At 42.3% G+C, this 12,414-nt stretch overlaps 1 protein-coding gene across 1 annotated transcript; it reads left to right on the forward strand.

The window, feature by feature from the left end:
* Positions 1 to 869: 869 nt before the first annotated feature.
* ITGBL1 (integrin subunit beta like 1) lies at positions 870 to 10,877 on the forward strand (the record flags this gene model as incomplete). Its single annotated transcript, XM_078622968.1, has 4 exons — positions 870 to 986; positions 8,061 to 8,207; positions 9,746 to 9,859; positions 10,789 to 10,877. Coding segments are annotated over 4 exons (467 nt in total), but the record flags the coding sequence as incomplete, so codon positions are not given.
* Positions 10,878 to 12,414: the final 1,537 nt, after the last annotated feature.

The raw sequence follows: 12,414 nt of genomic DNA on the forward strand, positions 1-12,414 counted from the left end.
ACAAGTACAATGTGTTGTTTCACAGCTCTCACCAAAAAACTTCCAAATCATCTTGGGTGTGCTGATTTGGTTTGTTTTCATTATTAGTTCATTTCATTTTACTCATTGGTTTGTTATCTCCCACTTGCTCATGTTATGGGTGCATGGCAGGGTACATTGTGACCAACACATTAGTGATGCCGGAAAACTGTCAACTGACAACAAACCCAGTCCGATCAGAATCCAGCGACATACATTTAACACATCCGGATCACAGGTCACATTCGTTTCAGCCAGTTCTCCAGGTAATCTATCAGTACATATAAACAACACAAATATCTGTACTGACAGAATGAAAGAGTACAAGGCATCCTGCTAACAGCAGTGCTAACCCAAACCCTGGTACACTGGTTCAGTTAATTTGGCCAAATCTCCTCTGTCAGATGTTTTTTGTGCGACAATTGAAACACCATGATTGGATAGCGAGCTACGTAGAGTCACCTTGAGAGACCAGGGACATAGACATGACCTCTGTGTCCGTAGAGACACTCACATTCACACCTACGGGCAAGAGTAATCCAGAGTAATCCATTAACCAGGCATGAGAGCAGAACATTTCAGAAGTCCTGGAGACGGGAGGAAGCCGGGGTACCTGGAGAGAACCCACACAGACACAGGGGCACAGAAAGACCCCCAGTCCAGGAGTTATAATTACCGTGCCTCTAACCCACTGTCAGCTGGGAATGCTCAAGCTTCCCCACAACCCTGCATAGAATATGTGCTAGAAAGTAGATAGATGACTTCAACACTTGAATGCTCCATTCACACTACACACCAAGAGGCTGTTTGTCGTCATGGTCATTTCCATGCTTACGTCTCCACCGTTGTAGGTCAGTGTCAGTGTGGACAGTGCACCTGCCACCCGCCGGGGGACACTCGCGTTCATGGCAAAAACTGCGAGTGTGACGACCGTCAGTGTGAGGACATCGCTGGAGAGGTCTGTGGAGGTGAATGCACACACACACACACACACACACACTTCCTGCATCACAAAAAAGCGAATGAAACAAATCTTTCTTGTGTTTAAGCAGGTTTCCGTTTTTGTTTCTTTTCATTTTACACTTTGTGACAGTTCCATTGGGTGGAGTTACAGTGGGTCCCTGGTGTATGGTAACTACCCAAATACAGTAAACATGCCAATACAGACTAATTCACATAGTATTTAGTCACAGCTATACCATATCCTTAATTCAGTAGTGAAGGTTTCTAAAAGAAATATACCTGATCAGAACTATGTTATTGTGACATAGTGACATTTACAAAACTCTGAGCGACTATGTCGATCAGCTAACGCAGTTCCTTGGTATCTAGCTCTGCATTGCGCTAAATGAGGTGTGAGGTGTGTCTGTGTCATCTTGGTCATCAGATCATTGTATTATCTCTTCCTCTGTTGCATCTGTGGCTAACGTTAGCAGCAGTGGTTGCTGCACTGGCATTGTCCACAGGTTCTGGAATAAAGCTGTGTTTGAATGATACAACATTTTGCAAGATCAGCTTCCAGATGTGTAACTTTTTTGTGCTCTCCATCCCCTTTCATTTGTTTACTTGCATTGCACAGCTGGAGAGGTGACAATGATCTATACCACAGCACCAGGTTGACAGTATAAAAAAGTCAATTGATAGGCTATTTCAACAAAGCAGGTGCTGACGAGAACCCTACATATTTCTGACCCAGTGTGCCGACCCATATAAACCACTTTATTTTATTTTATTTTATTTATAGCAGATTTGTGCTTACTTATAGAAAATATGTATGATCTTGACCTGTCTCAAGATAGCCGGCCTCTTTCTACCGAAGTGAAAAGATGTATTTATCCTTAGAATTATACACCAAAATCCAATGAGTTTAAATACTTGAAGATTTTTTTATTTTTATTTGTGCACCAGCAGGAGATGCTGAATTTGCAGATCAATTCAATGCTCTCTGCCTTTCCCTCGAAACCGCTGAGCTGAACCTGACAGACGGCCCCGAGGCTCTCGAAGCAGCTCCTTTGCAGAGTGTGTGCTTGTAACTGCTGGAATGGCTTGAACTCAGGGTGGAAACATTCAGAGCAAGGTTGAGCTGCTCCCAAAGACGAGCAGAAATGATCAGAAATTCTGAATTTTCTGCAGATAAATAGGTGAAACTTGTACATGTGTCCCCACTTCATCCCTCTTTGTTGCTCTATCCGATCCTTATCTACACTAGTTATTTAAGTCTGATGTGGTATCTTAGCTTTCAGGAATATCCAAACTGTCACAATTAAAAGTTGACATGGAGTGTAAACCTCAGACACCAATTATAATGTCATGGAACATGAACGTGGCATTACTGTCCATCCCCACCGCTGCCTGATATGTTCTCAGCTGTCCTTATACCTCACTTATGAAAGCTAGTCCAGCCAAAGTGGAGATAATACGACGTCTCCATTAATGTTCTTGTAAGTTTCAGGGATGCAGATGGAACTACAACACCTGACTATAATGGTCTAATTATCCTGTTCTTATCCTGATAATGGCGCATTATATATGTCCACTGTGAAAGATCCATAACCACTAGGATTTAAGAGTAAATAAGTAAGGGTCAATCAATGCATAGGTGTATGGGAGGCCTCCAAAGCTTTTGTACGAGGGAAGTTCATTGCTTACTCATCAAAAATTAAAAAAGAAAATGTACTAAAGCAAGAAAAACTGGAGAAAGACATATGCAACATGGAAAAGGAGCTGGCTAAGAGATACTCAGACAATTTATATAATACATTATGTAACTTAAAGTTCCAACTACATGAGCTGTACAATAAAAAAGCGCAATATGCTTTATTCAGGCTTAAAACAAATTTTTATGAGGGAGGAGAGAAAGGTGGTAGACTGTTGGCCAGACAGCTTAAACAGAAGGAGAATTCCAATAATATCCCATTGATAAAAAGAGGTAGTGAAATACTTACATCTTCCAGGGACATTAATAGAACATTTGAAACCTTTTATAAGGATTTGTATACCTCAACTTGCACAACCACATCTGATGAGATGAATGCTTTTTTCTCAAACCTGCAATTACCGACTATTTCGAACTGCCAAAGAAATAGGATGGAAGCCCCCATAACTGAGGAGGAGATCAGAGCCACTATCCAAGCAATGAAAACAGGGAAATCACCACGTCTGGACGGCCTACCTGTTGAATATTACAAGAAGTATATTGATATATTGGCCCCCGTATTACATAAAGTGTATATGGAGGCGTTTGAGTTGGGTTCACTCCCCGATACGTTTAATGAGGCATTAATTTCATTGATACCCAAAAAGGACAGAGACGGGTCGGACCCAGCCAATTACAGACCAGTGAGTCTGCTGGGGGTGGACTGTAAGATCTTGACAAAAACCCTGGCATCAAGACTAGAAGAAATATTGCCAGATATTATAGGTGGTGACCAGGTGGGCTTTGTCAAGAATAGGTCATCAGCAGACAACATGCGAAGACTTATGCACCGAACATGGCTGAATAGCAATAACCCAACCTCAGTGGTGGCTCTGTCACTAGATGCAGAAAAGGCATTTGACAGGGTAGAGTGGGGATTTCTGACATCTGTCATGTCAAAATTCGGTTTTGGAGGGGACTTCTGTCGATGGATAAAAATACTATATTCCAAACCGAGAGCAGCTGTGTTTACAAATGGCATTCTTTCAGACTTTTTTAGTCTCTCACGAGGAAACCGCCAGGGATGTGCGCTCTCTCCATTACTCTTCACAATTTTCCTGGAGCCACTGGCCGTAGCAATACAGGCAGATGAAGGGATCCGTGGAGTATAATGCAGGGGGGAGGGAGCACAAATTGTTTATGTATGCCGATGATATACTGGTGGTAATGACAGACCCAAAGAAGTCCCTCCCAAAACTACTGAAAAGTATTGACTCCTACTCTAGACTATCAGGGTACAAGATCAACTGGCATAAATCAGAGGGCATGCCCATCTCAGATACATGCTGTGCTAGCGATATTACACCATTTGGATTCAGATGGGTACCATCAGGTATGAAATATCTGGGTATTCGTCTCAGTCCAAAAATAGAGGAGATGATACGGTTAAACTGGGACCCAGTCCTCCAAAAAATTAAATTTAATATGGACAAATGGGGAAAATTAAAACTAACGCTATGGGGGAAAATTAATGTAATTAAAATGGTGATCGCACCACAAAACTGAGCTGGATTCAATTGAAATGGAACTTCAGAGTCCCTTCACCCCGCTGGATGCACTGTCACAAGGTCCATCCACCAGTGGACAAGAACATCCCCCAAACCCAATACTGACCTACTCAAAGGAGGTCTGGAAAGAAGTCCACAAAAGGTGCAGAACACTACATCTAAAGCAAATGTATGCCTCACTGTGGAATAACCCAGCCATATGTATTGGGAAGAAAACTGTTTTCTGGAGACAATGGTTCAGAAAGGGAATCTGCAAAATAAGTGATTTAATTGTGAATGGAGAATTTATATTGTTTTCAGAATTACTGCAAAGGTATGACCTAGAAGAAAAGGGAAACTTCTGGAAATACATTCAAATTAAACACTGTATTACAAAAGGGCAATTTGCAGATGAGACGAACCCAGTGAGGGACTTTCTGGACTTATCAGAGACAGGGCATACAGCAGCAGTGTTTTATCGAAACTTTAGCAGGCTAAATAAGGATATCTGCCGGACTCTGAAGACTATTTGGCAGAGAGATTTGGATTGCAAACTGAGTGAGTTGGAGTGGAAGGGAATATTCGGAAACTCAGGAAAATACATCAGGGAGGCTAGAGGGAAGTTTACTCAATATAAGATAATACACAGGTTCTACTTCACCCCCTCTAGACTCCATAGGATGGGTTTATTACCTGATAATCTGTGTTGGAGATGTGGAACACAGGCAGGGACTTTCCTACATGTTCTATGGGAATGTAGTCTGATACAACCATTTTGGGTAAAAGTATTAGAACATCTAGGGAAGGCTCTGGAGACTGAGATCCCAGTCACTCCAAGATTGTGCTTACTGGGCGACCAATCACAAGTAATGGGAGTGTCAAAACAATATTTGGCAGTCATAAAGGTCGGGACGGTTACGGCAGCCCGGATTATCCTCAGGGTATGGAAGAGTACATCCCCACCGGACTATAAAGGGTGGATTGAAAAAATGGCAGAAGTTGCATCGTATGAACGGATGTTGGCGAGAGTCAGTGACAGTGAGGACGAGAGAGGGCTATGGGAACGTCTTTTTTTTTTACCACAAGCTCATAGGAACAACTGGGAAAGAATAGAGACAATTGTATAGCTGTAACTGAATAATATAATAGTGTGTGTGAATTACTCTGTATTGGCATATATATGTAGGTACCATATACCAGGGAACCACTGTAACCCCACCCAACAGAACTGTCTCTAAGTGTGAAATAATAAAAAAATGGCAGAAAAAAAAAAAGAAAAAAAAAAAAAGAAGAAGAATCAATGCATAGGTGTGAATTAAACAGTGTTAAAGCACAGTGCAGGGGGCGGAGTCATCTTGTGCTCTTCAGACAAGTTGACAGAAATGTTAAAATCATCCATTTTGCTGTGTGTCATTGTGTGCCAATGTAACAGCTTGTGCTGCGGATGGATATTAGAAAAGTTAACCTGGAGCCAAACTATGTGTGCCTGAAACGGTTTGAACACACAGCTGTCCAGCCAATCAGAAAAGAGTATTCACCCAGACCACGGTATAATGTTGAATGAGTTGGATTTATTTCTGAGTATCATGTCTGAGCACAAATCACTTTTCAGACTAAACAAAGAACACACAAATTGGACTTGAAATATTGATTATGACAAGTGACAAGTTAAATGGTACCTTACAAATATGCAAATAAGTGTAATCATCACTCCCAACATCGGGAGTTTCAGGTGTTAGCCACCGGCCATACACTTACTTTGGACCGGACTCTCTCCATGTCCAGGTCATCAGATGGTGCCAGCCCTCTCGCCTCACATGACACCTCGCCATCTGTCGCTCCCTGGGTTTTTTCAGGCAGTGAATGTTGTGTGTCTCACACACATCCAGGGTTCCCACCAGTATACTGAATCCTTACCATTCCACCATACTGACCAGGTTTCGAACTCTGCCCAACAGGGAAACCCCCTTAGTTAAGGGGTTCTCCCCCTCAGCTCTTTTATCACTCACAGCGGATGACACGGAAAGGCTACGTTCACACTGCATGTTGCGACTTTGACATTGATACAGTACTTTTTTTGTAACGTTAAATCCATCTTGTATTTGAAAAAAATATTTTTCCCACACAATGGCCATCTTCCAGAATAAAGAAGAAAAAGATCTATGACTGAAATGTCACAGTACATTCTTTATTCTGGAAGTTGGCCAGCTACTTTGGACGTGTCCCTTTCCAACACATCTGCCCAAAAATTGATGTGCGAAGTGTTTCACATTTTTTCTTCTGTTCCCCACAATAAATACCTTTTGTTATATTTATTTCTCGCCTTATATGCAGTTTTCACGTTGGAGATGTGGGTGTCAATGTTTACTTGCAGTCCACCCTTGTTATAACTCCTGGTTTATTGTGTGAATTTTTCATTACACTCCAGCTTATTTTTCCTCTTCACTTTGATGTTGTATCTGAGTCGTGATAATTCGAGATCATCTCAAAGGAGATCTCTGTGTCTTCGTGAAAACACCAGCGCCACGTTAAAATGCAGTCATGTAAAAAGCTCCAAAAGATGGATTGAGTGAACCCTTCGTCACATGACCACTTTGAGCTCCTTGTGCTGTCTTTGGCAGTGAACTCTTTACCCCGCACACACTCAAAGGTCTGTTCACTGGATTAAAAACCAGATTCACCACGTCCCCCACTGCAGTCTGTCTCTAAAACCTCTGGCACAGAGCTCTGCTACAGCCAGGTGCAGACTAATTGAATGAACTAGGTTGCTGTTCCTCCAAAGCAATTAACTGTTCTCCCAGGCTGGCTGATTGACTCAGTGACGCGAGGCCTGCAATCACTGCCACGAGGCCGACACCAGCTCGTGCTCTCGTCTAACCTGACACCCCCCCCCTTCCCCCATCTCTGAGATCAAAGCAGATGGCATGAGGAAGTGAGGTGTGCTGGAGATCAAGAGGAAGAGACGACAGCCGATGTTGATGCATTTTTTTTGCTGGAGAACATGATTGATTTTTGAACAATTTGTGAAATAAGCAGATCGAAAGAGAACATTTGTCGACAGCAACGGATCACAAAGATCATTTGCAACGTTTTGGGTTTGAATGCGACTTGGCAGCGCTTTTAATTCTGAGCTGAAACAGCTGCTAGATTGAATCCGTGACATTAAAGTGGACTAAACTCTTGATCACATCTTTAACTGTCTGTAACCAGCTAATAACAAAAAGCTTCATGACGCAACTGCTTCAACATCTTTTACTTTTTTAAGTTAATAAGCACAGTGTGAGTGATCCAGAACCCTGACGGAGGGCAGAAGCGAATACTAAAGTATCCCACCAACCATCAGTTACATTGTACACTGTACTGTGTTTGTGTGTGTGTGTGTGTGTGTGTGTGTGTGTTTCAGTTCCACTCTTTGTTTTTCATGTCTGTCTGATGAGCTGGAGATTTATTAAGAGCACGACAGGACCAGTGATGACAGTTTCTTTCATGTCCCCAGGGGAAATACAATGAGCCTGCTGCGTCTGTCTCATCTTCCAGTGTCTGTCTCCTTGTTCTGCCTGTTAGAGTTCAACGTGTGCTCTGTCAGCTTTGTTCTTCATCTGCTTTATTGCAATTCGTCTGCTCTCCAGCACCCTCCCTTCACTTTCCACTGGCTTTATTCAGGGCTGAGCAGTTTTAAACCCCATAACAAAACATCCAACAAAGCTGTAATATTGTGTTCTGATGTGTTTCGTCCAGTTTCGTGCCGACTGACAGAGTCCCCAGCTTTATTTGTTCTAATGTTTTTGTGCTACTGTCTCATCGCCATGCTCCACATTCTGTCTCCCGTAAATGAAGGCCCTTCTGCCCTCCACCGCCAGGTCACGGTTACTGTTCATGCGGACGCTGCATCTGTGAGGACGGCTGGTTCGGGAAGTTGTGTCAGTTCTCTAGGTCATGTGACATGAGCGACGCCCAGAGCAAGGAGCTTTGCGAGACCTCAGACGGAGTGGTGTGCAGTGGAAAAGGTAAAGATTTATGTTTATTTATGTACAGTATATGTTGTATCCGAGGGGGTCTACGTGTTGATGTTGAAGAGACTGTCTGGAAGAAAGAGAGCAGCTAGTTTTATGATATGACATCTGCCTCTTTACTGCACCCTTCCATCCACGAGAATAAAGTGTGTTATTGTTCATGAAGCACAGACTCGGTTAACCAAGGTGATGTCGGATTCTGCTCCGTGCGTTCTTTTCCCTCAGTGTAGTCTCAGGGTTTGACTTCAGTTAGTACGTCGGAACTTTTTCATTTGTACACTAAAGAGTTCCTGTCAGCTTGCGTTCGTCTGTGCAATCATGACGCAACAGCTTCTGTAACTTTACTTGTTTAAAACCAGTTTTATCCACTTATGACCTTACTACACACTGCCATGTTTTTACCAATGTGTGTGTGTGTGTTAGCTGTGTGTGAATTATCAGTCATACTCTTAAAATTTGTACTTTGCAGCAGATACCTTTGCAAAAATATTGTTGTAGGTCGTCAAACGCTAGTGTCCCTAGTGTCCCTGCATCCATCTGAACCCCGGTTGCCAGGGCAACAGGCTGAGTGAGATAACGTGCCATTCACTCTAGTTCACTCTAGTTCCTCCTGGGACATTCTCAGGCCAGATGAGATATATAACCCCCCCAGTGTGTTCTTGGACTAACAGAGGGTTTCCAACTACTTGTTGGAAACACCTCCAGTGGGAGGTGGAAAATAATTTACACATATTTCTAACAGTGCTGACATTTGTGATGGTCTGAGGTGTGGAAGGAGGTGTTACTGGGACAGGCAGTTGGCCTTGGCTGCAATCTGACCAGCATTAGGCCATTAGGCTCTCTCTTATTCACAATGGAGCTGTAGTTCTCTCCTTTTATGACGTTTACATGCTATTTCTCCTTATGAATCACCCCTTCTGATATGGAATCAACGATGACAGTGATGATACATTGCATTTCTTAGGAAACGAGGCAGCCGAAATCTGGTCCAGTAAAACTCATAAAATTGTGCTTGTGTGATAACAGCTGATTAAATGTGTGATCTGTGAAGTGTGCACTGGCCTCAAATGCAAGAGATGAAAAGAGACTAACGCCTACAAATGAGACCGACTTTTGTTCTGGATCTAATCAGAGCTTTGTGCATTTGTCAAAGTCCTCTTTTTTGTCTCAGCTCTCTTCTGCCTCACCTCCTCAGTGTTTACCTTCTGTAATCCAATGCACACGGACAGATATTAAGGAGATTTTCTAGACGTCTGGGTGTGCACTTTTGGAAGCATCAAGCAGACAGTAGTAGAGATGATTCTCTCTCGGCTGTGTGCTTTTCTCATATACTTTATTATTCTGTTTTGCCCTTGAGTGAGAGAAGCGGACGCTGGTGTGAGTGGATTGGCTTCATGGTGACAAAACTACATTAGTGACTGTTTCCCCAGGGACGATCTCACTTCCACTCACTGAATGAAAACTGTTAATCTGAAAATATAATTTACCATACTTTCAGGGAATAAATAAACAAGCACTTGTGTGTGTTGCAGGTTCCTGTCACTGTGGCCAGTGTATCTGTTCCCCACGGGACTGGTGGGTGTCAGGAGAGTACTGCGAGTGTGACGACAGAGAGTGTGACAAACATGATGACCTCGTCTGCACAGGTAAACACACAAACACATATGCACACATGAACGAACACACGCACACACACACACACACACACACACACACACACACACACACACACACACACACACTACTGCAATCGCGTACATATTTATAATTATTTGTGCCTTGGGCCCTGACAAAATCCGGACAGCTGTTCCAAAGTGTTCCTCTTCATGACTCCATGATGCCAAATGTCAGACTTAATGTCAGTGAAATGAGCATTAGTGGTTTGAGCATGCAGACAAACGTTGCTGAGGCTGTCAAGAGGAGACACCAAACAAAGAAGCTAAATGTCTTATAAACGTTCATCTGAACTGGCTGCATTGACATTCATATACATGAGGAAGTCAGGGTATGCACAAGTCTTATTTGTTATGACATACATACACAAAAGACAAATACTGGGAGTTGAAAATGCCTTTTCTTTCACAAATTTGCAAAGATGATGATGATTTAAGGAAAGATTCATTCCATTATTCCTTAAATCAGCTAATTTTCTACACGCATCTGGAGGAAACATTGTATGTTTCATGTAAAACCTGTAAAATGCCACATATTTTACAAATGGGTCTAAGAGCAATAGCGTTCCGTTTTATATTTTTGCCTTTGTGAAAAGGTTGAGTTGAGTTGCTGCAAGCCCCAACAACAAATACTGCTATTTTTCTGTAAAATTCAACAGGGAAACAAACAGGACTTGAGCAATGTGAGCGTTCAAGCTCAGTCTTAGTCAAACTGCCCACTGCTGTATGAGCAATAGCAGTGGAAACACACAATGTTCTGAGCTGTGTAGTCAGCCATCACCCCACCGCCAAAGCACCGCACCCGATAAAGCAGGGTGTGAAAAAGAGGAACCTTGTAAAAGGTCAGACATGATGGTGCAGCTCTTTTAATTCACAGTTTTTCTTCACACATCTCCTCTCAGGGAATGGGCTGTGCAACTGCGGCACCTGTGAGTGCTGGGATGGTTGGACGGGAAACGCTTGTGAAATCTGGGTGGGAACGGAGTACTGAGGACAACGGGGGTCAAAGACAGCGGCCTGACTGCCTGGAGCAACCAGGAGGTTGAAGCACAGCAGGAGGGAGAAACACAAGACATGGACTTTGTCCTTCTGATCACTAACAGTGTTCATTCTTTTATTGTACTGGTTACAACGTATCTTCATAAAACTGGGTTTTGTAAGTGGAAAAAGGTAAAAACTTGTTTTTTCTATGCTGGAAACAATGTAAATCTATTTCCAGAACAGCTCTATGTATAATTTCTATCATTTCATTCAGAGGGCGACACATAATAGGACCCAGTCACATGATAATTTCTGTAAAGCTGTTTTTTTGGAATTGTGGAGAGAAAATAAACTGACAGATGAATAATGGGTCTTTGGACAAATGCAAAAGAAGAACCATTTGTAATAATGGAGCCAGCGACATGTTGTCACTCGTCACCACAGAACTCAATTAAAATAGTTTTAAAGGAAAGTGCTGCTATATTTCAGCTTTTTTTCTCCCATTTGCTCTGGTCAAAATGATTGAGAGAAATGCTTCTTCTATAAAATTTGTTCAATATTTAGTGAGAACACTTAACCAGCACCCCAGGGGCGACTGTCCTTGTTGAAGGTGTCCCACTAAAATTTCTCTATTTGCCATTGATAGATTGAGAAGATTGTTTTATCAGTGTCCAACAACAGAAATACACTGTTTCTTAGATTTACGCTCTGCTTCCATCTCTGCAGTGCAACATGCTGCAGTGTTTTTGTACACAAAGCTCATTGAGGTAACAGCATCACTGTTCATCGCCAGCATGTATTGCTGACATCTGTGGCGTGTCGCGTTTATGGTGACGTTATTCATTCCAGCTGGACGCAACAGCATCAGCCACTTCCACCTGTCTGCACTTTCAGGAGAAACCACTTCAATGTAGGATTATTTCTCCTAGTCAACCTGGTCCAAATGCTAACAGGCTCATTTATCAACGCGAATCTCAACAAGTCAAAACCTCAGCATGCTCCTGATTTCCTGCTATTGCATAATGTTCTGATGGTGACACACACCAGTAGTAACAGTTTGAGCTTCTGTGTACTTTAGGGGACAGACGGATTCTGGTGTTTTCATTTAATATAGGACTGAATATAATCTGGTCCTTATATATAGTTTTTACCCAAAGACATGGGATAATATACCAAAATCTTGATTTAACACCAACACTTAGTGTATGAACAACCATCACCTACTTAAAAAGGTTGGTGATGGTTGTTCGTCGAGACAAAGAGCCACTTGAAGACCCACCGTCTGTTTTGAAGGTGCTATTACTCACGAGTCAGAATCACTTGAAAGCGAGAGGCAGAGTTACTGTTTGAGCTTTTTATTTCTTTTTAATAATAAAACATTAAATGTGCCGCATGACACAACATTTTGCATGGAAAACAATGCGAAGACCTTAATCATACTTGATTACAAATTTGTTATAACATGACATAACTCCAATGGGCATACTTGCAATGGTATACAGTATATATTGTTTTGAAAATAAATCATTTCCATAGTGACTTTTCTT

Source organism: Lampetra planeri, unplaced genomic scaffold (genome assembly GCF_965212315.1).
Source record: "Lampetra planeri unplaced genomic scaffold, kcLamPlan1.2.h2 scaffold_1896, whole genome shotgun sequence".
NCBI lineage: Eukaryota > Metazoa > Chordata > Hyperoartia > Petromyzontiformes > Petromyzontidae > Lampetra > Lampetra planeri.